General features: G+C 39.1%; 1 protein-coding gene across 3 annotated transcripts in view; it reads right to left on the bottom strand.

The window, feature by feature from the left end:
• Positions 1-26,857, bottom strand: part of RNF125 (ring finger protein 125) — a 37,614-nt gene that overhangs the window by 6,518 nt on the left and 4,239 nt on the right. For all 3 annotated transcript variants that reach the window (XM_045527579.1, XM_045527580.1, XM_045527578.1), the window contains exons 2-4: positions 15,856-16,009; positions 11,607-11,701; positions 10,912-11,002 (exon numbers count right to left, since the gene is read on the bottom strand). In XM_045527579.1, coding sequence (XP_045383535.1) covers positions 10,912-11,002; positions 11,607-11,701; positions 15,856-16,009 — 340 coding nt within the window. The remainder of the gene's footprint in view (positions 1-10,911; positions 11,003-11,606; positions 11,702-15,855; positions 16,010-26,857) is intronic.

The raw sequence follows: 26,857 nt of genomic DNA, 5'->3' as shown, positions 1-26,857 counted from the left end.
ATTCTATTTATTCATGTATTCATTTTTCAAACTATGAGATGCAGACTCATTATGAGTGCCAAGTATGTGTTGTTAGGCAGTGAATTAGGTGGTATTCTCATTTCATCCTCACAACAGCCCTGTGAATTAATTGTTATCCTTATTTTGTACATCAGTGCGATTTCAGAGTGGAAAAAAAAAACTAGCTTGAATTTACCCAGCTACAAGTACCAGACTGGAATCCAGGCCTCCAACAGATAATCCAATGTTTTTGGTTCTTTTTTTCTTTCACATTCTAACAGTATCCACTTTATCAGCTTGGATGATAACATTCTTCTTTAAATTGAAATGCAGTATTTTAATATTATTCTTTTCTTTCTTATTGTTTTATGAGGATCTCAGTTTCAATATGCTCAATTTCTATAAATAAGGGGCAATTTCTGAATTTTGTTTGACTCCATTAATCTTTATGTCTTGTTTATAATAAAATTGCATACTTTTAATTATTATTGCTTTATGATCATTTATGATTTTCCAATGCTAGCTACTTTGCTTAACTGACAACACTGGCTATCCCAAGATAGCATTTAATCTACCCTGAGACTACTATATATAATAAAAACAGAGCTGAGAGCAAGAAATATTTTAACAGAAGAACAATATTAGCATTTCAAGGTGTGAGAGAAGGAACACCAGTTACAGAAATTTGTTCATTCAACGCTCTTTATTGTATCCAGGGGCACTTGAAATATGGAGACCAGTAAGACACCCGGACAACTTTGGGCTCAAATCCTAGCCCCAGCTGCGTGATCTTGAGCAGTAAGTTTCCCCTTCTGTGAAATGAGGATAACACCTGCCTTGTAGAGCAGCTGTGATAATTAGAGATAAGGTCCTTAACGTGCCAGGTGCATGCTAGGCATTCAATAAATGCCAAACATTTACTACTATCTGATCCCTATCCTTGAAGAGTTGGGGCTCCCTGAGGGGGGAAACTACATGTGTCGCGTGGACCCCTACATTCCTGGTATCCAGAAAATAGTTTCCAACCTCTCACTGACTTACCGTTGGCAAGTAATTAATCTCAACCTGTAAAAGGAGTATTATTTGTGTCCCAGGACTGTTGGTAGATGTAAAATAATACATCATTTAATATTATTATGAAGCTCAGTGATTATATTAGCTCAGTCTTTGGCACAAGTAATAAATGGTTGCCATTATTATCACTTATGCAGATACTTTCAATACAGTATAGCAAGCGCTATGGCCAAGATATGAACAGACAATTGTTTAAGACCTGAAAAAGGAATTACAAATTTTGCTCAGGAAGTCTGGAAAGGCTTCAGCTGAGCTGCCTCTAACTTGAAGAATGAGCCAGCCAGCCCAGCGGCCAGGAGCATCACAGGCAGAGGAATCAATGTGGGAAGAGGCAGGAAGTCGTAAAAGGACAGGCCCTGCTTAGGTAATGGAAAAAGCTCAGTGTAGCTGAGGGAAGGGTGTGTTGGGGAAGTGATGGGAGAAGAGTTTGGAAGGGTAAGTTGGTACCACCTCTGCTCAGTATTAACTCAAGCACCTAACATGCTTTCTGTAGGCAATTCTGTAGGATGATACCAAGACCTAGAGGCACAGAATGACTATGCCCTTGGTTCCTACCATTAAGGAGCTGATTAGAGTCTAGTGGAGGAGAGAGATACAGAAAACTTGGAATTTTAAGCAAAAAAGCTTTTGGTTTTAGTCTTATGTTAATAGGGAACAAATGCTGGCTTCAGTCTCTGGTGTACACAAAATTTAATTGTGTGACTAAAGAGACATCCACCAGAAGAACACTGCAAAACCACAGGCTGAACTCTGTACTACTCAAAAATGTCTTTTGTTTCTTAAACTGGGAGATTTGACCTGAGGGAAGAGAGGGTAAGAATGGGAAGGGGGGAAAAAAACGGTAGATGAGAGACAGATTCATCATTATATAAATACCTAAGTATTCACTTACACTCTCCCTAACATTGCCAATATCCTAACATCAGCCATCCTTTATTATTTGTCTCTATTCAATGCTCCCAGGCCATGTCGGTTCCTTCTATCAGGAACCAACAATTGTATAGTGTACATTCAAAAGACGTTGGCCTCTTCTCAGTATGGACTTTTGATGGTAAATGCAATAGGTGACTAACAGCCACTATATTAGAAGCTGCTACCAACTTCAGATAATTGAAAACTATTTCTATGATAGCCTCCCATTTATCAGACATGGTGACAGTGTCATGTCCTGGTACCCCACAGAGGGCAGGTCCTTAGCAGATGGGCTCCCAGCCCATTCAGTGTGCAGGCCAATGTACAGTAGATCGGGACATCTGCCTGTCCCGATTTGTGACCTAGCAGCTTAGGGAAGAACCTCACCCCATCCTACTGATGCCTTCAGTTGATTCCCCTTAGCCCTGGGGTTTGTATCTTCTGGTGTTGGGCCTATTGATTCCAAATTGTCCCTTTCTATGTAATTAACCTTCATTTATTATTCTTTCTTCTCAATAAACTATAAAGCCAAAGATAACCAACATCCTTCAGTACATTTTCTCTACTTTTGTTTACAGATGACCAAATCGAAGAACAGAAGCACTTACTCTCTAGGAAGAGGGGACAGATCGCCTGACAGAGGCTGCTTTAATGGGATTAAAACAAAAAGTACACTTAATGTGCATGAAAACAGATGTTTCTTTCCACTTTTAATCAGATGAAGAAGATTCTTTTGAAAGGATATTTATCCCCCAAATCCCCAGAATATAGATTATGCAATGCTGGTCAACAAAGAATCAAATACAAAATATAGTCCTATTTCTAGCTTGCCCTCGCGCTTCAACGTTTGAAACAAAGCAATGGTTCTCAGGGTGGGGTCCTCAGACTAGCAGCATCAGCATCACCTAGCAACTTATTAGAGATGCAAAATTTTCAGGTCCCAGCTCAGACCTATTAAATCAGACACTCTAGGCGTAGGGCTTAGCAATCTGTAGTTAAGCAAGCCTTCCAGGTGATTCTGATGCATGAGAAAGTTTAAGAACCACTGTCTTAAAGAAAATGTAATTTCTTTTAGAGAAACAAGATGAATAGTAGGGGAATAAATGAGAAATTCTACATCTAATACCTAGGTTGTAATAGAGAACACCTTTCTTAACTCCAGTACCTATAGAAAAAAGTCTTTCGGGAATTTCATTTTACTAAGAATCATTATCAGAGCAGAAGTATGACTAATCATTTAAAAAGCTAGTAAAATGCTAAATAATGAACAGCACAGATAGTACTCAATTATCTAGAGTAATGGTTGATTGTCCTTCTATATTGCATTCACTAACTATTCTTGGAGCACTGTGTTCTATTTTAAGTGCTAGGTAAGGGAAACATCAATAAACTGCAATAGACACAGAAGGAAAATTAAGATGTCGAGACGTCTAGAAACAAAATCCTTATAACTGGGTTACCATTCTGGAAAATTTCAAGCACTGACAAAGGAAATCACTTACTACCTTGAGAGGGAGGCTGCATTACATTACCTCTGAGAAGCTTCTCTGTACAATCATATAAAAATCTTCATTGGCTCAATACTATAAACAGCCCGAGTACACTGTAAAATAGGAATGCTGTTGTATGTCTATTATGTGTAAGCTTTGGGCAGAGAGCTGGGGGAGAAGATTTGCAATTTTTTGCTATTTTGTGCCAAAATCACTGTTGGCACGAAGCCAAGTGCATTGAGTTTCTTTTGCACCTGTGCTCATTCTTCTAGTATAATCCATGAGAAGTATGAAAATTTCCCGCTATGTTTGCTCTTTATTCATGTGAGTCATTTTCTCTGAGCTTTGTAGGGCAATTTTAGAACAGTCTAGATTCACAAGGAGTCAATATCCAAAGTCTGTCCACTTTACAACAAGACAATAAAATCTCTCCTTCTTCTTACGTGATTTACCTACTCTCCTTTTCAGGAATGTTGAACGAAGTAAAAGTCCTTGGGAACTCCAGGAAAAAAAAATCTTTACATGATTTAAAAAAAAAAATTCTTTCAGAAAGAAAGAAAGACAGACAGAAAAAGCAGAATTTCTTAAGCTTCTTAAAATTAAGAATTTTTCTTAAATTAGTAAAATTTCTTAACTCTATCTGTTCTTAGCTTTGCAAGATCCTGAAAAGCTTTAATTTAGGATAGGAGTATTTTCATTCAAGAGCAGCAGGCTTTCCCTATCTGGAGAAAGTATTTAAATATTTTCTTAAAGGGATTTAATATTATTTATTTACTTGCTGCTAGATTTTCTTTAATAAGGAGCAACAATGTTGGAACTATAAAAATGAAGTAAAAATGACTTGCTCTAAATTCTCTGTATGTTAGTGTACATGGAATTTGGCGCAAAATAGGGGCTCAGACTTAATTCTTCTTCTCTAAAGTAGGAATAAAATATATACTTTGCAGATTAGATAAAATGTTATTTAAAGTTTCTTCCCCCTTAAAATAAAAGATCCCTTAGGGCAAGAGCAAATCATATTTTTCTTATTTCCTTATGCCTTGCACCTAGCATAATACCTGGCACATAGCAGACACCTCATGAATAAAGAACTAGTTTTTAGGATAAAGATTTCCAGTAATTTTCTTTTTCTCTTCTGATAGGGTTTTTGCTGCTTAGAGTTTGGTTTTTTTGTTTGTTTGTTTTTCTTTTTTAAAAAATGTCTTCTAATTCATATCAGTTCCTATACCAGAGTAATTAGGCCAGTTAGGGATGGGAAAAGAACAGTTACTGATACACAGAATCAGATCAGAGTTCATTTTCAATTATGTATCACTCCTTCTTCCCTAAATTCTGATACAATCACCTTCTCTCCCTTAGGGGAGTACTCACCCACCTTCATGAATCACTATTACGTACGGGAAAATAAGAATGATTTCTTTCAATATCATATTCTTTACGTGTGCTGGGGTAGAGAAAAGGTTGAGAATCGCCAAGGTAAGGGCTTCCAAAAATACACAAAATGTATAGAAATATTCATAAGAACAAATGCCCTTTGATCATCAGGGTCGTAGATGTGAGTATCTAACATGGGAACCTTAGGACACATTTCCCAAAGTCCCTCATAGCAAACACCAAAGACCCAGAAACAGATTTGATACTGCTCCATGTATACATGGAGTCAAGCATCCTGCCCCCATCCCAGTCTTTCTGAACTGGTTCTTAACAGGGTCTTCCAAAAGACACCTCTCCCTTATCAAATTAAGAATAAAGGTAAGATCACTGACAGAACACAACCAACAGGGCAGTCGGCCTTCCAGTTCTCCAAACCCTGTTTTCCGCCCCCATTTTGGTACTGTTATGGAGTATCCCCAAAAGAAAATCATTCTCCCCACAGGTCCTCGATAGCCCTCATTGTGAATCAGGTATATTTTATAAACTTGAATTCTGTTTCAAAAATATGTGTATGACTGATTTAATAAAGAATAGAAAAGTAGGTGGCAGAATTTAACTTTTTTCTGGTATCCTTTTCTTAGGTTCTAAAAGCATAGATGCTATAAACATCATATTTTACTGTTGAGGGCTTTTAGTTACCAAGTATTATCTACATATGCAATCTAATATCAAAGATCTTTAATGAAGAACATGTCTATCATGTTCTTCTGAGGCCAGAAGATGAATTCTAAGAGTACAAGTGTAAAAGAGTTGGAAGACAGTGTATACATGTCACAGACATCTCAAGAGGCAAAAGATTTAATCCTGAACGGCTGTGGCAACGGACACTCAACTCCACCATCTGTGGTTTAGACTAATCTCTACAGCAACTCAAGCCGATTATAGAACACTTTCCATATGATGGTAAATGCCATATGAGGAAGTGATTGAAGATTATTGAATCCAATACCAAAAAGAGAAAAGAGACATGCACTAAAAATATTTATAGGCCAATATGTAACAAAAATCAAGATACCAGATTGCAGACCTAATTTAGTGGGAGACTGAAAGCAAATCTATTGAAGATTTTTTTCTTCCTAAACACTTATGCACATACACCCCGCTGTCCAGTCAAGTCACAAATACCCTAAGTACCATATAAATAAAGCTGCCGTGGGCAGGACTGGCTCAGGCTGCGGTCACCACAGTTTGTGTTTCAAACCAATAGCAGTTCTGTCCCTTCCTTAAGGAATGAGCCTCCAGAGTATGGTAGAAAACATAGAACTGCTGGAACCTATGCATCTGGGTAAACAGAGTCATGTTTTTCTTTAATATCCTTTTTTCATATCGCTACATCCTACTATGCATGTTAGACACTCTGCCAAGAACTGGGCATGCAGGCTGGGCATGGTGGCTCATGCCTGTAATCCTAGCACTCTGGGAGGCCGAGGCGGGAGGATTGCTTGAGCTCAGGAGTTCAAGACCAGCCTGAGCAAGAGTGAGACCCCCGTCTCTACTAAAAAATAGAAAGAAATTTTGCTGGGCAACTAAAAATATTAAAAAAAAAAAAATTAGCCGGGCGTAGTGGCGCAAGCCTGTAGTCCCAGCTACTCAGGAGGCTGAGGCAGGAGGATCACTTGAGCCCAGGAGTCTGAGGTTGCTGTGAGCTAAACTGATGCCATGGTACTCCACAGGGCAACAGAGCAAGACTCTGTCTCAAAAAAAAAAAAAAAAAAAAAGAACTGGGCATGTAGTCTTGAACAAAGGACTTAGGTTCCATGCCTTCATGAACCTAACAAATTAGAGGGAAAGACAAACAGGAAATGAATATACAATTACAAATTGTGGTAAATACTGAAAAAAGAGGAGAAAAGCAAGGGGTGAAATTAATTTGAGTGTCGGGGGAGTTCCTTGAGGAAGTAAGATTTAAGCTGAGCTCCAAAAGATGAGTAAGAGCCAACCAGTGAAAGAAAGTACACCCTGGGCAGAGAGAATAACCACAAAGTATGGTTCTTACTAGAACCATATCCCTTTACAAGATAAAATACCATATTTCTCTCAGAAATGGTCTCCTAATTCAAACTCAAGCATGCTGTTTGTGTCTTTTGGCTCCTTTGAGTCTAATATTCCATAAATATAATTATTCAGAAAATGCAACACGGCAGAATATAATTACTATGTGAGAAAAAGGAGCTGTTGGTGTATGAGAAAAGTCAAAATCCTTTGATGTTCTTAACCTACTGCATCAGTCTTGAGCAGTTCTGCAAAGATTGGCTATCTTGTGGTTTGATCTCTGAATTCTCTAATTATTTTTGGAAGGCAGAAGAACCATTTGCCCAAATCTCTAGCTGCCAGGAAACCTCTTACACCAGGTGAGACTGACGATGTCGCTTATCTTATATGCAGCAAAATCAGCAATCCAGTCCTTTAAAGCAGTAATTCTTGCTAACTTCCTCATCAACCCAGAACCAGCCTTGGACTCAGCCCTCTTTACCCAGGGCCTCTACCAGGGTGTCTTCACTGACATGTCCCCACTAGGGATTCTTAAGCATGTGCACTCCAAGTATGCCATGTTCCAGTCTTTTCATAACCACAGGATACATCATAACCTCTAATGGCTCTAGATCCTTCAGAGTGACATGTGTCTTGAGCTTCTGCTCAAGAATAAAAGAAGATCTCTGTTCCAGATACTACTTCTAGACAGCCCTAGGGTGTTACAAAACCAGGCATTTCTAAACAGTCTGCTCCGGTTTCAAGGCCATGATAACATGCTGGTCTTCGTGGTGAAGTTTTACCACTTCAGTTCAACCCCCCTCTCCATCCCACTCCTACTCTCACCCCATGTGGGTTCCCCAACTGTGAGCGTGTATCACTTCCTCTGAGAAATCTTCTCTGAGAGAGTCTCGCTTTGTTGCCCGGGCTAGAGTGAGTGCCGTGGCATCAGCCTAGCTCACAGCAACCTCAAACTCCTGGGCTTCAGAGATCCTACTGCCTCAGCCTCCCAGGTAGCTGGGACTACAGGCATGTGCCACTATGCCCAGCTAATTTTTTTTTTTGCTATATATATTTTAGTTGTCCAGCTAATTTCTTTCTATTTTTTTAGTAGAGACGGGGGGTCTCGCTCTTGCTCAGGCTGGTCTCGAACTCCTGACCTTGAGCGATCCACCCGCCTCAGCCTCCCAGAGTGCTAGGATTACAGGCGTGAGCCACCGCGCCCGGCCCATCCTCTTCTATTTATGGAGTGATCTCCATGTGACAGTGAGTGCTTACTTTATATGCCTGACTCATTTACTACTACTTGTGAAAAAGGCATAATTATTTTCAGTCCCATTTTACAAATGATGAAACAGAGGCAGAGAGGAGTTAATAGACTTGCTGGGATTTGAGCCAAAGCCTATCCCTGCCAAAGCCCAGGATTTAGCTACATCCATCATGGGCAATATGATCCCACCATTCCTGGTTTATCTTCCCCGCTTAGACTGGCTTTCTTCTTCTTCTTCTTTTTTTTTTTTTTTGGAGACAGCGTCTCGCTCTGTTGCCCTGGCTAGAGTGCCGTGGCGTCAGCCTAGCTCACAGCAACTTCAGACTCCTGGGTTTAAGCAATCCTCCTGCCTCAGCCTCCCGAGTAGCTGGGGGACTACAGACATGCACCACCATGCCTGGCTAATTTTTTCTATATATTTTTAGTTGTCCAGATAATTTCTTTCTATTTTTTTAGTACAGACGGAGTCTCACTCTTGCTCAGGCTGGTCTCGAACTCCTGACCTCAAGTGATCCTCCCGCCTCAGCCTCCCAGAGTGCTACAATTACAGGTGTGAGCCACTGAGCCCGGCCTGGCTTTCTTCAATGACCTCTAAATCATGAAGGACCTAGCTCCATGGGCCCTCTTTGATCTGATGGCCACACTGAGTGACACGTGGGCTGGATGTCTGCTGTAGCAGGCACACAAGATACACCGAACTGACCGGTATGTGGCCCGCCCCACATTGCTGCTTAGATGTAGCCCAAGATAATGGTCCAGAGCCCAGTGTTCCTCCAGCCAGAGCAGCACTAGTGGTCAGGGCTCAGGCTGTGTTGACAATCCCTTCTTCACAGGGTTGCTAGGAGAGACAAGAAAGCACTTAGGCCTCAGTAAATCACAGTTGCTCTCATTCCACTTAATGCTTTCTTCTAACTTCCTCTGTTTCCCAGAGACCTATCCTGAAACAACTCCCTAGCCCAGCTGCTCTTACAGAGCAACTGGAGCAGGAAAGCCCATGACAGGTGTGCTCCCCCAACACCTATCTACTCCCAGTGAGCCGTTCCAACGGCCAAACCCCTAGGCTATTGGGATCAATAACAAATGTCTTTCTGTGCTGTGTACCTTTTCTCTTGAACAGGGGTTTACCATGCAGCTCTGAAGCCAGACTACTCTAACTCTGGCTTTGCTACTTACCAGCTGTGTGACTTTGCATGACTGACTTAACCTCTTTGAGTCTCAGTTTATCCTTTATAAAATGGGAATAATAATCATGCCTATCTCACAGGATTGTTGTGAGGATTATCTCTGTATCTGTCTTTTTCTCTCTCTCTCTCTACCTATCTAATATACTTGTGTTTCAATCTTATCCACTTTCCAAAAGGATTTTATCCCCAAAACCCACCAAAACTCAAAAAAATCTAAAAACATATATATATAAAACAATACACACACATATATATTGCATAAAGCTAAAATAAAATTTAAAATAATCTTGAAAGTATCATTTTATATCTGTTAAGCCAGGGTAATTGTGAAATAAGTGTACTCAATTATAGCCAGGTTAAGATGAAAGTGGTTTACTCTTAAATTACTGATACAAATATAGATTGACTCAAACTTTTTGGAAAGCATTTTAGAGATACATTTCAAGACCTACTAAAAAGTCTGCCCTATTGATCCCAAAAATATCAATCTAAGGTATTTCCTCCTAGGAAAAAAATCTAATATAAGGGAAAGTTTAAATGTACAAGAATACAAGAATATGAATTCAAATCCTAAAAATGAGTAACAGTCCAAATGTTCAAAAATAGTAGTAAAATGGCTTGAATAAATGTTAAGTTATGGCCGGGCGCGGTGGCTCACGCCTGTAATCCTAGCCCTCTGGGAGGCCGAGGCGGGAGGATCGTTTGAGCTCAGGAGTTCGAGACCAGCCTGAGCAAGAGCGAGACTCCGTCTCTACTAAAAATAGAAAGAAATTATACGGACAGCTAAAAATATATATAGAAAAATTAGCCGGGCATGGTGGCGCATGCCTGTAGTCCCAGCTACTTGGGAGGCTGAGGCAGTAGGATTGCTTGAGCCCAGGAGTCTGAGGTTGCTGTGAGCTAGGCTGATGCCACGGCACTCACTCTAGCCCGGGCAACAGAGTGAGACTCTGTCTCAAAAAAAAAAAAAAAAAAAAAGAAAAAAAAGTTAAGTTATCCAACTCTGATTAACCTTACAACTATATAAAAATGAAAATTATAAAAACCACGCTGTAAAACAGAACTACAATGCCAGGTTGAAATGAAAAAGGGCAGCATTCACAACAAATCTAGGAAATGATGAGCAATATATATATTAAATATCAACCATATGGAAAAACACTGTGAAATAAAATAATAGATTAATTAATGAAGATAAATAACTTTCATTTCTAATGTATTGTCATAATAACATCATTTGCATTATTTTAAAATGTTTTTAACTTAGGATATGACCACAGTTAGTAAAAATTAAATCTTAACTAATTAAAGGTACATTTTTGATAATTTTAGTTGATTATGCCCATGTTTATCTGTAAGAGATAATGTATAATTTCATAAATGAGTGATTGCACATTAGTAATTCTTATCAGTTTCAATGCAACACTTTCACATACTGTAAATAGTCACAAAATTATAACCTTAACATAAATTATTATCCTTCATAATATATCTACAAATAGAAATCTAATAAATGGATTTTCTATTGTATCCTGAATTCAGACATTGCTAAAATACACGTAACAAAAATTCTTACTACAGGTCTCCTTTCCGATCTGTGATGAGTGATACAATGATCCAGCAAGCTGTCTTCATCCAATTCCCTCTGGCAAAACGGACATACACACCTAGAAATCACATAGAATAGAAATATTACTAAAATTATTGGGAACTAAGTACTAGTCACTTAACTAGAGATTTAAAAAAATAGAATGTAGGTGGGTCTAGTTTATAGTCTTAGTTCTTCCTCTGATTTAACATTATTTCCCACTGGGGAAATGAGCAGTGGTGATGGAAGAGTCAAGATGAATAATCTCAGTTATGATCTACTTCAGGAATCGATTAGTCAGCAAACAGAGCCCGGGAGAAATTTAACAGTTCTGCATTTTACTTTTGGATCTTCCTTCATACAAACTTGTCTGAGGAAGTTGTCCCAATCTCTCCAGGGTGTGTTTGGTTCCCCACATGCAGTTTTTAAAGTTGAGTAAAATTATTTGACAATGATTGCTACTAACACATGATTACCAATACCAGGTATGATGGTTAAGAACCTAAACATGAGTGCATAAATATAATACTAACACATGATTACCAATACCAGGTATGATGGTTAAGAACCTAAACATGAGTGCATAAATATTTTTATAATAAAAATGTTAAACTTTCAAGCCCAGTAAATTCTCTATAGACATGTCAAAATTTAGCATTAAACTACATGGTATTGAAACCAACCTTGCTGCTGTCTCCCCGAGTTCTTGTAGTGGTCCGTACTTATCTATGTACTTCTGACAAGTCCTTATATGTGCCCTCATTTCACTGAGGCAAACCTATGTAAAAGCAAATTCAAAATAAACTCACTGTTAAAAAGGGGCTCAGTGAAGTCTTATGTGATCTAGCTTTATAACTTCCAAATAAGGTCACATTGTGGGATCAACTGATTAAATGAATGCATTCATGACCATCAGTACCACAAAGTTAAGGCATTATTAAGAATTAATACTATTTTCAAATTTCTCCAATACTTAGAAGACCCAAATGTTGAGTTCTTGAATTTGGTTCATCTAAAACACACACACACACACAAACACACATATATACACACAAATTTTTAAAATGAAAAGATGTATAGTAACTCAAATTTACCTTTTTTGCATGCAACTATATAAATAGGTTTTGAAAAGAAGGAAGTGGGAAGGAAAAATGGATGCATAAAAAGAGAGCAAGAGGGAGAAAAGAGGAAAAAAATTAAGAAGGAAAAAGAGACAGAAAGAAAAATAAAGAGAGACAAAAGAATAAATGGGTGAATCTTAGAAAAGTCCATAGTAAGTTAAAAGAAACTCTGTGCTAGTCTAAGAAAGATATAAATACCATGGCTTTATCACATACCCAGTAGTATTACATGAATCCCTAATACACAGCATACTTAATGGCCCCATTAACAGCAAACATAAAAGACAGCTCTTGCAGTTCATTTTCCTCAATGCAGAATAAAGAGCCCTTGTTCCTCCAGATATACATTCACAGATCCTAACTATGAGGGATCTGTCGCTAACATAACACATATTCTATTAAATGTTTCATTAGAACTCTGATAAGATCTTGTGCTAAAGGAAGCTTTGTACAGCTGTGGTAAGGTTGCCGACCCACTCTGCTTCATTTTGCCCAAGCTACGGAAGTTAAACCTCAAAGATGAAATCTACCACATCAAGAAAACAGTTATAATTGTCTCACAAAGGGCAAAAAGCAAGTGGAAAAGTAAAAACAAAATGGTTGCTTTACAAATATCCATCTAAAAGATATAAAAACTAGGACTGATCTAGGTAGCTATCTTAAACAGATGTATTTCACAACCCCTAACATGCAACTTTGCACATTAGTGTTCTCTCATCTCTTTACCACTACTGCTAATAAAAATTTATTTCTCTTTGTATTCTTTGTTCAACAAAGCATTTCTTATGAATTTAAGCAAGCCGAGGACTATATGCTGACAAACAAATTGATCAATTCAGAGTCTAGACACAAAATTATGTAAGACGGTGTAAGAGATAGCAGAACAAACATAAACCGTTGTGCCTGCTCTAATGGTGCTTATAATACAATAGAGGAGAAATGGTGTGTGGAGAAGTAGATAGGAAACTGTTTGATACAGGAAACTGGAATGCTAAGGCCGAACCTCATGAAATGGAGATCTGCCTGGACGCTAAAGAATAGGTAGAGTAGAGAACGGCTGCAGGAGGAATGGGCAGCATTGCTAGCAAGAGGGATAACATAGAAAGGAAGAGATGGTTTTAAGAAGTGTCTCAAAGAACAAATCAAAATCCTTGTGACTAATCAGAAATGGAGTGGGGTGGGGGGAGAGTAAAAAAAGGGAAGGGGATTTCCACCCAGGGCAATTGAGAGGAAGGAAGTTCTTGTTTCTGGCAGACACCAAAGGTAAGATCAAAAACTGGATGATGGAATAAATAGGATGAGTTTGATTTTGTGCATGTTGAATTTTATTAGGTGACAAACTAAGTAAAGATAAGCAATAATCTATTATTAAGAATGTAAACAAGTGGGGTGCAGTGGCTCACACCTGTAATCCTAGCACTCTGGGAGGCCGAGGCGAGTGGATCGCTCGAGGTCAGGAGTTCGAGACCAGCCTGAGCGAGACCCCGTCTCTACTAAAAATAGAAATAAAAATTATCTGGACAACTAAAAGTATATATAGAAAAAATTAGCCGGGCATGGTGGCACATGCCTGTAGTCCCAGCTACTGGGGAGGCTGGGGCAGGAGGATCGCTTAAGCCCAGGAGTCTGAGGTTGCTGTGAGCTAGGCTGACGCCACGGCACTCACTCTAGCCCAGGAAACAAAGTGAGACTCTGTCTCAAAAAAAAAAAAAAAAAAAAGAATGTAAACAGCTATTGATTTTGAGCATTTACTATGCTCCAGACACCCTGTTAAAAGCCAGCCATCAGTCACATATACATATATACTAATACATATATATCTCACATATATATTTATCATTTACCTTCATGACCACCGTATAACATTAACATTATCTTTTTCCTCATTTTATAAAGAGGTAAACAAAAACTCAGAATAACAACTTTCACAAAAACACAAAGAGTACGTGAGAAAATTAGTCTTTGATCCCAGGATGTCTGACTCTAAAGACCATGTATAAATTCTATAGTTAGGTAGCCATGAATAGACTGGGTCTTATACAAACATTTAGAAATGCACTGAGCATTTACTATGTGCCAGTCACTTTCCAAAAGGCTGGGTACACACATTATCAATGAAAAAGACACAGTTTTACCTTCATGGAACTCAACTCTGATGGGAATACATGACATTAAACCAAAAAAAAAAAAATCACAAAAGTATAATTACAAATGGTGATAAGTGGTATAAAGCAAAAGCAAGGGTGCTAAAAGAAAGCATAACAGGGCTGTAATTTTGATAAACGTCAAGAAAGGTTCTCTAAAAAAATTTAGATGTGTCACCAGAAAAAAAGCCAAACTCTGTAAAATAATTTTAAAAAGATTTATTCTGAGCCAAATTTGAGGACCATGACCCAGAGCCACGCCCAAGAGGCCTTGAGCAAAGTGGACTCACTGTGGCTGGGTTAGAGTTTGGTTTTATACATTTCAGGGAAACAGGGGTTACATGTAAAGTCATCAATCAATACGTGGGAGGCATACATTGGTTTGGCCTGAAAAGGTGGACCACCTTGAAGGGGGGGAGCTTACAGGTTATAGGGGGTTTATAGATTCTTTGGCTTGTAATTGGTTAAAGACATGAAGCTTTGTCTAAAGGCTTGGAATGTTTTAACATAGTTGCTGTTTATCAGAGATAAGCCACTGGACATATATTTGTGGTGTAAATTGAGGACCTGTAGGTTTGTCTTGTATACACTTAGGCCTGTTAATGGGTTACAAAGGATGTCCCCAAGAAGGGAGGGAGGCATGATAAGGCATGTCTGACCTCCTTCCTCCTGGCAGGCAATTTAGTTTTAGGATATTTCTTTGGCCACGAGGGGGTCCACTTAGTCAGCTGGTGGGGGTTGAGCCTTAAAATTTTATTTTAGTCCACAGATGCTTAGTACATAATCTCTCTTTTGATGAATCTAAATGTGCTCCCAGCATCTCCTCTTGGCAGCTCTCCAAATTTTCTCCCCATATTAGTAGCCTGACTTATTCAAGTCAGAATACCTGGGAGGCATTTTTGACACCTCTCACTCACCACCACATCCAATTACCAATTTCCTTCAATTCTACCTTCTAACTATACCTTGAAACAACCTCTTATTCCATAACTAATGCTATCACACTAATCCAGCCTTCTCACCCAACCTATCATAATAGCCACTTAACTGTTTGCACCAATTCCACTTTTCCCCACTCCAAAGCATTCTCCACACATATGTTAGAGTGATGACATCTTCAAACCATAAAAACGATCTTGGCGCTCCAAAGCTTACACTCTTTCTATATCTTACTATTGCATTTAGGATAAAATCTAGACTCTTCTACACGGCCTCTAAGATCTCACATGATCTGACCAGGCTAGTATAGTACCAAAGGTGGAAAATTGCAACAAGGAGGAAGTGATAGAGAGAGATAAATAGTGCAAAGTCTAGAATAATACAGGTGGAAATATGCCACTGGATTTGATGACAAAACTATTCATTGGTGGGATGCCACAGAGAAGCAAGAATACAGGACATATAGTAGGAGATCACAGGAGTTATAAGAAGAAGAGAAAATGGTGGTAGTCAATGAAAGCCTTTGTCTGAAAAATTGGGTGATGGTAGGAATTCAGGGGAACTGTCTTTTTGTAGCCAATACATATGAAATTGGAGAAAAGGAAGTGGGGAGGATGAGATAAAACACTTTCGAAATGGTGGGTAGGAGGGGGTCAAAAGCAGAAGGGAAATGACCATTTTCTCAGGCACCTAAGCTGGTAACCATGAACATGGGCAGGGTCACATACCAGGGTGTCACACTCGGTGCAGTTTTGGTACTCGGATTTCATTCTTTTGGCTACATCAGTTGCTGGAACTCCTTCTGAAGGAAGATATGCCCGGCAATATGGACAGGTCCACTTATTGTTCTTTAGACTGGTAGCAATACAGGAACGGCAGAATCTACCCGGAACAAACCAAGAATATATCACTTTTCTTGAAAGAGATAAACGAGCCACCATTACGTGTGTGTTTGTAGAAACTGTAGTCTAATGATACTGTGTACGCCGTGAGCCATGCTACCAAATTATAGGTCTACTTGCATCCCACGCTTCCCGAGAATCGCCTACCTTCCCAGTAAGCCGTCTTTGGGATCACACATGTCACCACATGCACTTGCATGTATTTAAGCAAAAGTAAGCATGCAAAGTGGGTGAAACAGTATTCCTATAAACTGAGTTAAAACTGTAACTCAAAGCATATCAATTGTTCTTCTTTTTCCTTAATCCTATTTTACGTCAAATTTTGGGGGGAAGTAAGTCTTTGCTCTGTGGGGTTTTGTGCATTAAACAAAAGAGCAGCAAGTCAAGGAATTAAAAATACTAGACACATTATAGTTCTTTATAAAATATTTTTTTCTTTTTTGTTTCTTCTTTTCTTTTTTTTTTTTTTTTTCTTTTAAGAGCTGGGGTCTCACTATGTTGTTCAGGCTGGACTCAAACTCCGGGCTCAAGGGATCCTCCCACCTCAGCCTCCCAAGCAGCTGGGACTACAGGCCTGTGCACAGCATCCAGCATAAAATAATTTTAAAGTTATTCCCAGATACAGAAAATTGTCTAATCAAAATTAGCACTATTAGGAATGTCCTCCAAGTCAAGAAATATTTTCTCTGGTTTATTTAAAGATGATAATAAAATGTTAACACATAATCAACAGAATTCACAGAAAAATCTCAACCTATTTATAGAAGCTGTTGAAGGCTAAGTGTACACAGAAGTAAAAATGAGCGTTTAGGTTATGCACATTAGCATGGATTTATACCTCTTAAACTACTCAGTATATGATATCTATTTAGGAGCATTAATACATGTCAAAAGTTAGGCTTTTTAAAATTTAAGGATACAATAAACACTGAAAAGTTCATATACCATAGGCATATAGTTTAATGAAATCTCAGGAACACACTCATATAACCAGTACCCATAAGAAAAAACTGGGCAGGGCCATCCCTTGGAACCTCCCCTCCTGTTTGTTTCCAGCCACAATTCTAAGCCCTCCAAGGTAATCACTGACTTCTTTTTTTTTTTTTTTTTTTAAATTGAATGTGAAGGAGCTCAGGAAATTTCACCTCAAAATATGACTCCTTGGTGTAAAGAGTATTTTGAATTAAAGGCCCTTAGAAATCAACAGGCCCTAGGAAGGGGCTTTCCCTCTATCTGCATAAGCAGATGGACCCATCAAAAGAACAATTGGCTTCCCTTTCCTTCCCCGTTATCTCACTATACTGCAGTAAAGAAAATCAAGAATGCAAACAGACCTGGCCCAAATCATTTTAAATATAATACCTGTCTCTCAAGGTTAATTTAATTTTCAAAGAGAATCATTTACAAGTCAATCTCTTTCCCCCATCCCTTCATTCTCTCTAGCAACCATTTATTGCCCCTAAACAAAATTACCGACATTTCTCATCTCCATTTCCTCTAAAAGGAGAGTATAAAAATATCTAGATCCCACTGGGTAATCTGTCATTCTCTCTGTAAACACAGTAAATAAACCTCTAACTCTTATTGAAAAGGAAAACCCCCATCAGCCACCTGAGACCCCCATCCCTCACGGGTCAGCATAATACTAACCTATTACCTGGCACATCAACATAATACTAATCTATTACCTGGTGCATCAACATAATACTAACCTATTACCTTAGCCACCGGAAACCCCACCCCTCGGACCACCCCAACTTAATAAAAGTGGGAAAAATCGGGTAAACAGGGCTCAGAATTTGGTGGTGAGACCCCTCTGAGCCCGCCAGGGAATAAACCTTGATTCTCCGACTCTCCGTGTGCCATTCGGTTTGTCTTCAGGACCACTCACTGTAACACCTGCTGTAACATTATTAATATGCCTTAATTGTGAGTTGATCGGTCTGTGAACTTTGGGGGGGAGGGGAATTCCCCCCATCATCCCCACAATGTACTTTAACATATAAAACATTATAATATACTTAACAAATATGGTATCAGTCTATAGACCTCAGCTTTCTCATCCCTGCTTACTATTCTTGGTGGTTATAATCACTGACTTCTAACCAGAGAGATCAGTTTTGCCTATTTTCATACTTTCTATAAATGGGATCATCTGGTATGTATTCTTTGTATTTGCCTGCTTTAGCTCAATATTATGGTCAAGCGATTCATCCATATTGCTATACATAGTCGAGAGTGTCCATTCGAATTTTGTGAAGTCTGTTGTGTGAACACACCAAAATTTATTTATCATTCTATTGTTAATGGGCACTTGGGTAGTATCTAAATGCTTTCTGATGCTAAGCTTCAGTAATGGACAAGCACAGCTATTTTCCAAAGAATTCTTGCTCTTTTATTCCACTTTAACTCCCAGTTATATTAGTCATTACTGATTGTTAACAGTATTCTCTCCAGCATCTGTTGTCAAAGTATTACAAGCACCCAGACGATGCTTCCCTTTGCAAAGTGCTTGAGGCATCTACTTAATGTTCATGTCTGTCCAGCATGCATACCTCTTGTCTTGCAACAGCATCCTGCTCTTCCTCTGCAGGAACTATACCTCTTATATTACTTACAGTCTTGGTAGGACCTCAGTCAAGGTGCCTACCATCCCCTGCAGAAGGCATGAGGACCTGGTGTAGGCCAGGCCAAGTAGACCCTCTTTCTGGAAGTTGAATACTGAACAGAGTGACATAATGACTGATTCGGCAGCAACTAGAAGGGACTGGCCTGCTCTTTGCTTAGAACCCCTAGATCTACCTAGGTTCCCACCTTTTTTCTTTTAGCTATTTTTGTTATTGTCTGGTAACTTTTTATTTTAATTTAAGTCTAAACGTGATATACTGATACTTTATGAATTTTTTAACACTTCCATATACATTGATTCATTTAACATTAAAAAACCCCTAAGAAAGATCATTATTTCCATTTATAGATGAGGAAACTGAGGCACACAGAGTGTAAATTACTTCTGCATGGTCACATATACATAAAGTGCCTGAACTCGGTTGGTCTTAAGCTGGGGTTTTCTGACTCAAAGTTCTATAACCTTTCATCCCACCACCACTGCTACCCCAACTGCAAAGAGCAATACTTTAGGAATCCAGAAACAAAACAAAAATGCCCCATCAACAAGGTCAGTAACAATATTAAGTGAAGAAAATCACAGAAATTTACACAATATATGACCATTCAAATCTTGAACTCTGCCTCCCCCTCCTACACAGCCCCGGACTACTCAGTAAATAGTCAATAAACTGAAATAACAAAATGAGTCATCAGGAATTGCCTAAAGGAGAATATTCTCGGCAGGGTCCAAAGTTCTTATTAATAAATAAGAGTGTGGTGTCTTTCTCACTAGAACTTACAGCTTGCAAATGGACAAGAGCCTAAGGAGATAAGGGCCTTCCCCCAACACACCCCAAGGTGGTTAAGAATGATGAATCATAAAAGGAGAGACAAGAATGGAGAGAATTTAGGTGGAAGATAAAAGCTGAGGACGGAAGTCAATTGTATTTTTTAAAAAGCTGATTCAAAGTTCTCAAAAATTGTGTGGAAGGAGTTGCCATTACTTTAAAATCAGATTTCACATGAAATCTAATTTTCTGGCTTCCTGTGAAAAGCTAGTCTCCTGCAACTCTGGAATCCCATCCCCAAGCACCCCCCTGGATGTGTGCACTTCTGTGGGGTACCTGCCCTCACACTCATTCACATCATTTGCTTCACTCTGCTGGAGTTTGCAGCTCCTGATGGAAATCAATCAGGAACTAGGTAAGGATTCAAAGAACTCTGAAACCAGATGGAAACTTAATTACCCACTCCTATTTGTTATTTTATTAACCCTTTCTGTTTCCCTAAATTAAGTGACTAGCAATAAAATCCTTATAACGAAAAGGTCAGCAAAGTAGGAGGCAAACAGGAACAGACAGCTGAAGACATTAGGTATAATCATATACCTACTCTCATAAGGTAATAAATATTGAACCCTAAGTAGATTTAAAAAGAAACAAAGTGCATTAGGGAGTCCATGGGGTCCAGGGCCAGAAAGGCAAAATAAGCATCCAAGGCAAGCTGCAGTGGTTCACACCTGTGATCCCAGCACTTTGGGAGGCGAGGTGGGAGGATCGCTTGAGGCCAGGAGTTGGAGACCAGCCTGAGCAACGTAGCTGGTCTCTACAAAAAACTGAAAAATTAGCTGGAGGTGGTAGTTCACACCTGTAGTCCCAGCTACTTGGGAGGCTGAGCTGGGAGGATCACTTGAGCCCAGAAATTCCAGGTTACAATTGTAACCGAGGTCAAGCTCATACCACATACCACTCGCTGCAGGACAGTCAATAAGTCAAGTGACAAGGTGTGGGGCAAGGAAAAGCAACTTTTATTTCGAGAGCCAGCAAAACTAGAAGATGGTGGGCTAATGTCCCAAAGAACCACCTTAAGTTAGTATGAACTTTAGGCTCCTTTTTATCTTAAGAGAAGGGGAAATGGTGTGGGTGTTAGGTTGGAAGAGGTAACTGAAGACCACAGACAACTGGGCATCAGTGAGGGTCTGAGGAGGTAAAACTTCTTTGCTCTGGGTCAGTAAACTTTGGAGGATGAAGGTCTGGATGTTTCTAAAAATCTTTAACATAGCATTGTTACTGGTGTGTATACTTATATCCCCGGAAGTTATATTTAGAAAAGGCACAATTGTCACCTTTCTTCTAGCCTATGTGCAGAGAGCTAAGCAGAAGTTTTTTTTTTTTTTTTTTTTTTTTTTTGAGACACAGTCTCACTTTGTTGCCCGGGCTAGAGTGAGTGCTGTGGCGTCAGCCTAGCTCACAGCAACCTCAAACTCCTGGGCTTAAGCGATCCTCCTGCCTCAGCCTCCCAAGTAGCTGGGACTACAGGCATGCGCCACCATGCCCGGCTAATTTTTTCTATATATATTTTTAGTTGGCCATATAATTTCTTTCTATTTTTAGTAGAGACAGGGTCTCGCTCTTGCTCAGGCTGGTCTCGAACTCCTGACCTCGATCCACCCGCCTCGGCCTCCCAGAGGGCTAGGATTACAGGCGTGAGCCACCGCGCCCGGCCCAGAAGTTTTTAACCTAAAGGATATTACCACAGGAGGTCAGAAGCAAAACGGGGCTAATTATGTTAAGTCTCCCTTCCACTGTTGTACAGTGAGCTATGACTGTGCCACGGCACTCTAGCCTGCAACAAAGACCCTGTCTCTTACAAAAAAAAAAAAAAAATCCTCACTCAAAGAAAAAGCCAAACTTCTTATAAATGCCTGCACCCCAGCCCACCCAACTGCCCCCTCACTCACTTAGCTCCAGCCAAACTAGCTTCCTCACCCTTTACCTTCCTCTAAACCAAGGCTGCACAAAATGAGGCCTCATTAAGTAATAGTTCATGTTTAAGTAAGTATAGAAATGGAGAGAATTATTTAGAAATGTGGATAGTAATCTGTAGAATAATGTTACATCTGTAGAATCTAATAATTTTTTTTACTCACCACTTTACTAATGAGGATAGTAATTTTTTTAAATGAGGGTTTATATTTTACACACATCTTTGGTATTTTAAAATTCCATTTTTCTGTAATACATTTTTTATTTTATAAAATTATTGGTCCATGATGGTCTGGAAGTTAAAAAAAAAAACAACACAAATAACCTACTGGTCTTTACAACAGATAATTTGAGAAGCACTTCTCTAAATATCCTAAAATTGCAACTCTCTCACATACTTCCTATCCCATTTCTTTCCTTTATTTTTTTTTTTACCCTTAACACTCATCATCATAGAACATACTACATACTTAACACTCATGTCTTGTTTATCATCCATTTTCCCCATAACAATGCAAGCTCCACAAGGGTGAGGATTTGTGTCTATGTGCTTAGCACAGAGCAGATGTTTGCTGGACCAACAAATGAATGTCCTCCATACAATAGCTGATCTAGCCAAACAACCAAGAACAAACCTGTGGTAACGATGTAGCAAAATGAACAATGACTTTTAATTTAAGAGTGTGGAGTCCTACTAGCAACATGTAGGTGGCTGCATTGTTACCTGACAGCCAGACTTCTTAGTAGAACCTTAAAGGTCCTCTAGTCGAGGCTAATAATAATCTAATTTTTGGTTTTGACAAGCAGATTTTAATAACCCTTAAAAAAACTCATTTCATAGATGTGATGGTTAGTCTTATGTGTCAACTTGGCTAGGTTACAGTCCTCAATTATTTAATCAAACACTTCTCTAGGTGTTGCTGTGAAGGTATTTTGTAGATGTAGTTAACATCTACAATCAGTTCACTTTAAGAGATTACCCTTGATAATGTAAAACAATTCTTTGAAATGTCAAATCTCTCTTTCTCTTTCTCTAAAGATATACACACACATACACTCACACAGACACACACACATACACACAATCCCATTGGTTGTTTCTCTGGAGAACCATCACAAATAGAGAATATATTAGTAGATAATAAATATCTATAATAAATAATAGGATAAGAAGTCTTAATTTTAGGTTAAACAATGAAGTCTTTGGGATTGTACAGATCCTGTAAGAATGAAAGCACTGATGTGTATTTCTGGATCAGCTTAAAACTCATCAGGAAGACTCTCAGACTGTACTTAGAGAACCACCAATTTGGTGCAGGCTTTACCGCTCATACTTGACCACAAATGGCACATTTTAATCCATTTACTTGAAAGCACTTCAGAATTATCCTAAACAGAGTTTCATTTAAAAAAAAAATTAGGCACAGTCTGCCTTGGAGCAGTTGTATCCAACTCAGTTCAATGGAGACCTGGCTCTTCCAACCTCATACCACGCTCCAGTGAGTACTTAGCTTTCTTAGGCCCATTCTCAACCTCTAGACCCTTTTTACATAGCTCTCTTAAATCTCCAACTCTGACCTCTTTCCCCAAATCTATTCTTCAATGCCACTGGGATATTTCCATTTGGATATGAAGGAGCTCAGGGAATTTCACCCCAAAATATGACTTCTTGGTATAAAGAGTATGTTGAAATAAAGGCCCTTAGAGATCAACAGGCCTTAGAAGGGGCCTCTATCTCCGTAAAGGCTAGAGAGATCCACCAAGAACAATTGTCTTTCCTTCCTTTCCCAGTTATCTGCACATCTATTGCAGGAAAGAGGATAAAGAATGCAGTCAGACCAGCCCCAACCCACTTAAAAATAATGGATGGGCCTCTCATATTAATTTAATTTCTAAAGAGAATAATTTACAAGTCAATCTGTTTCCCCCATCCATTCATTCTCACAAATATCTATTCATCCTCCCTAGTAACCATTTATTGCCCCTAAACAGAATTACCTATATTCCTCATCTCCCTCCTCCCATTTAAAATGAGAGTACATGAGCTTCTAGACCCTAATGGGATATTAGGTAATCACTCTGTGATTCTCCCTATGCGTAGATTAAGTAAATTTGTAATCCCTTTTTCTTATTAATCTGCCTTATTGTGACTTGATCTTTTAGCGAAACTCAACACTACCATATCCAATCTGACAACAGATTTCTTTGAATTTTTTTTTTTTTTTTTTTTTTGAGACAGAATCTCGATCTATCTGTCGTGTGGACTAGAGTGCAGTGGCATCATCATCGCTCACTGCAACCTCAAACTCCTGGGCTCAAGTAGCTGGGACTACAGGCGCGTGCTACCGTGCCAGGCTAATTTTTACCTAATTTTTCTGGAGATGGGGTCTGGCTCTTGCTCAGGCTGGTCTCGAACTCCTGACCTCAAGCGATTCTCCTGCCTTGCCCTCCCAGAGTGCTGGGATTACAGACATGAGCCACACTGGCCTGAATGTTTATTTTAAATGTAAATCTAATTCCTTTTTAGTTCCATTCATACAGCTTCAATTTATCTACCCCTAGTTTCCCCAGCTCTCGCACAACAGAGGATAAAGCAAAGGTAAAAAGCCATTTTCCCCAAATATACTTTTATAACTGATACAGCAATATTAATGAAATCCATTTAAAATCATAAAACATTAAAGTGAATTTTCTTAAATTCCACCAAAGGAAAAAGAATTAAGCCAAAAGTAAGGCTATCTGGGACATCTTGGAAAGTGAGAATTTTTTTACCAAGTCAGTTCTCCCATTTGACTATAGCACCCAGTCAAATGAGGCTGGTAAGAGTCTCTCTTTGTCTTTTTCCCTTTCTAAATCTGGATTAATTAACAGGGGGTGGAGTGGGGAGCGCAGGCAAATTAATTCTTGTATTGGTTTGAATCACTTTTGAAATGAATAAATTGGCTATATTTAACAAAAAACTTTTTAGAGAGCTCACATCTTAGATAGCTATCCTACTGGTACCTATGAAAAGATGCAAATGGAATATAGCCTTAGAAACTCCCTTGGCAAGTTTTTTAAAAGCAGAAGTCAGATTTAAAACAAAGTTAAAATCCTTTGTATGCTCAAACTGCCTGATTTGGATTCCTCGTGGGATTTTTGGAAAAAAAAAAAAGACAGTCTACTCTGTTGTCTAGGGCTTAGGATTCTACACATTCACCATGGTGGCTTGGGTTCAATTCCCCTACAGAGAACCAGTACCTAGGAGATGTAAATCCTTTAATGCAGGAGGGAAAAATAAAAGAAACATTAATAAAAATCAGTTTGAATTGTTTGTTTTCAATTTACATTTGCACGATTCTTAACCTTTGGGGGTCCCCATTTGTTTTATAATCCCCTCTTATCCTATAAACAGTTTTTGTTTTCCTTTTGTCTTAAACCCTAGAGAGTATGGCCAGATAGAAATGTGGGTTGTTCCCCATTTGCTGCTGGCAAAACTTTCCCTTCTTTAAACTGTTGTTGGGAACCATCTGGATTTTGGAAGGGCTGCAGCTTTTGCTTCCTCCTAGGAGACTTTGGTTAAAACCGTAAAGAGCTTCTTGGTTTTAGTCTTACGTGTGGTTATTTGTTTTAGTTTTGAGTCATTTGTTTAGGTGTATCTTTGATTTATATTTAAGAGTGTGATAGCAACTTTCTTCCCTTTATCTGCTTTTTCTACTGGCCCAGAGACACACCTTCTACAGTTGGGAATTGAATAGGTGAGCAGGAGAGGTGGACCCCTTGGAGCAGGGATTCGGAGGGCTTGGAGGAAGAAGAGATACTGCTGCCACAGCCACCATTCTCTCTGCTCCATATATAAATTTATAAATATATAAATACATAAAATATTTTTTCAACAGGGTCTCACTCTGTTCCCCAGAGTAGAGTACAGTGGCATCATCATAGCTCACTGCGGCCTTCAACTCCTGGGTTCAAGAGATCCTCCTGCCTCAGCCTCCTGAGTAGCTGGGCCTCCACACTCACACCATGAGGCCTGGCTAATTTTTGTTTTTTCAATTTGTTTGTAGAGACGGAGTCTCACTATGTTGATTAGGCTGGTCTCAAACTCCTGGCCTGAAATGATCCTCCTGCTTCATCCTCCCAAAGTGCTGAGACTGTAAGTATGAGCCACCATGCCTAGCGTGCTGCTTGTGTATCTTTGAAGAAAGAGCTATAGGGTCAAAAGTCAGCTTAATTAAAAGCTGATATTCTTCTCTGTTCTCTTTTAAATACTGTTTCTCCCATGGGGACTTCTTAGTTAACTGGACCTTTTTTTTCCTTGAACTTCTACTAACTAAAACCTCATTGGCCTTTTGAAAATCTTAAAATCTCCCAAATTTGCTTTTCTAAGACTTGTCCTCCCATTTCCTTCCATTCTACACCTCCTCCTTTTGCCATCTCTAAAACCACATAAAGCATTCTAGGGGGACTTTTAGTTACCCTGAGACCATTTTTTTTTCCTTCCTGAGCATTCCCATAGCTACAACCCTGAGACCTGTTGAAAAACACATACAAACAAAGGGGTCACTAACCACTCTTTTGGGGGGTCCCCTGTTTTCCTCACTGAGCCCCAAGAGTCATGGGTAAGTTTCTCTCAAGTCTAAAGCTCTGTTCTCTTACATTAAACTCCCCAATATTTATGGCTTTTGGATACTGGCACATGTGCTATATGTTGTTTCTGCACGTATCTATATGTCTATACATGTGCTTGTGTATTGTTTACATGGTACCAAATTGACTTATAAATGAATGAGTATTCATAAATTAAATAACTAGTCCAAATGTTTTTCAACATTTTTTATTTATTTTTATTATTTATTTATTTATTTATTTATTTTGAGGCAGAGTCTTGCTCTGTTGCCCCAGCTAGAGTACAACGGCATTATCATAGCTCACTGCAACCTCAAACTCCTGGGTTCAAGGAATTCTCCTGCCTCAGCCTCCCGAGCAGCTGAGACTACAGGCACATGTGCCCCTGCATACCCAGCTAATTTTTCTATTTTTAGTAGAGACGCTTTTGCTCAGGCTGGTCTTGAACTCCTGAGCTCAAGCGATCTTCCCACCTCAGCCTCCCAGAGTGCTCAGATTACAGGCGTTAGCCACCACACCTGGCCCAAGTTCACATGAATTTATTAATCTTTGGTTAATCATGCTAGTTTCATAATTATTGGTAAAGTAAAATAAAAATGGCTTCAAATTTTAATTTAAACATTTTTGCTTGGGTCTATTGGTAAGACAGATTTATGCTGTCTCTGTTAGTTGTTTTAAGGTTGCAAAGTTTAGTTTGTCTGTGAGCTAAAGTTACAACGGTTAGCTGCTGGACTCCCCTAAAGCTTTGCACACATCTTACTGTCAGTTTATGTATTTGATTTCGAGCCTTTGGATTCTGGGGTCTAGACAGGTAGCCATGTGATACTTGGGAACATATGTGTGTC

This window comes from Lemur catta, chromosome 16 (genome assembly GCF_020740605.2).
Source record: "Lemur catta isolate mLemCat1 chromosome 16, mLemCat1.pri, whole genome shotgun sequence".
Lineage (NCBI taxonomy): Eukaryota > Metazoa > Chordata > Mammalia > Primates > Lemuridae > Lemur > Lemur catta.
This window is presented reverse-complemented; position numbering and strand designations above follow the sequence as displayed.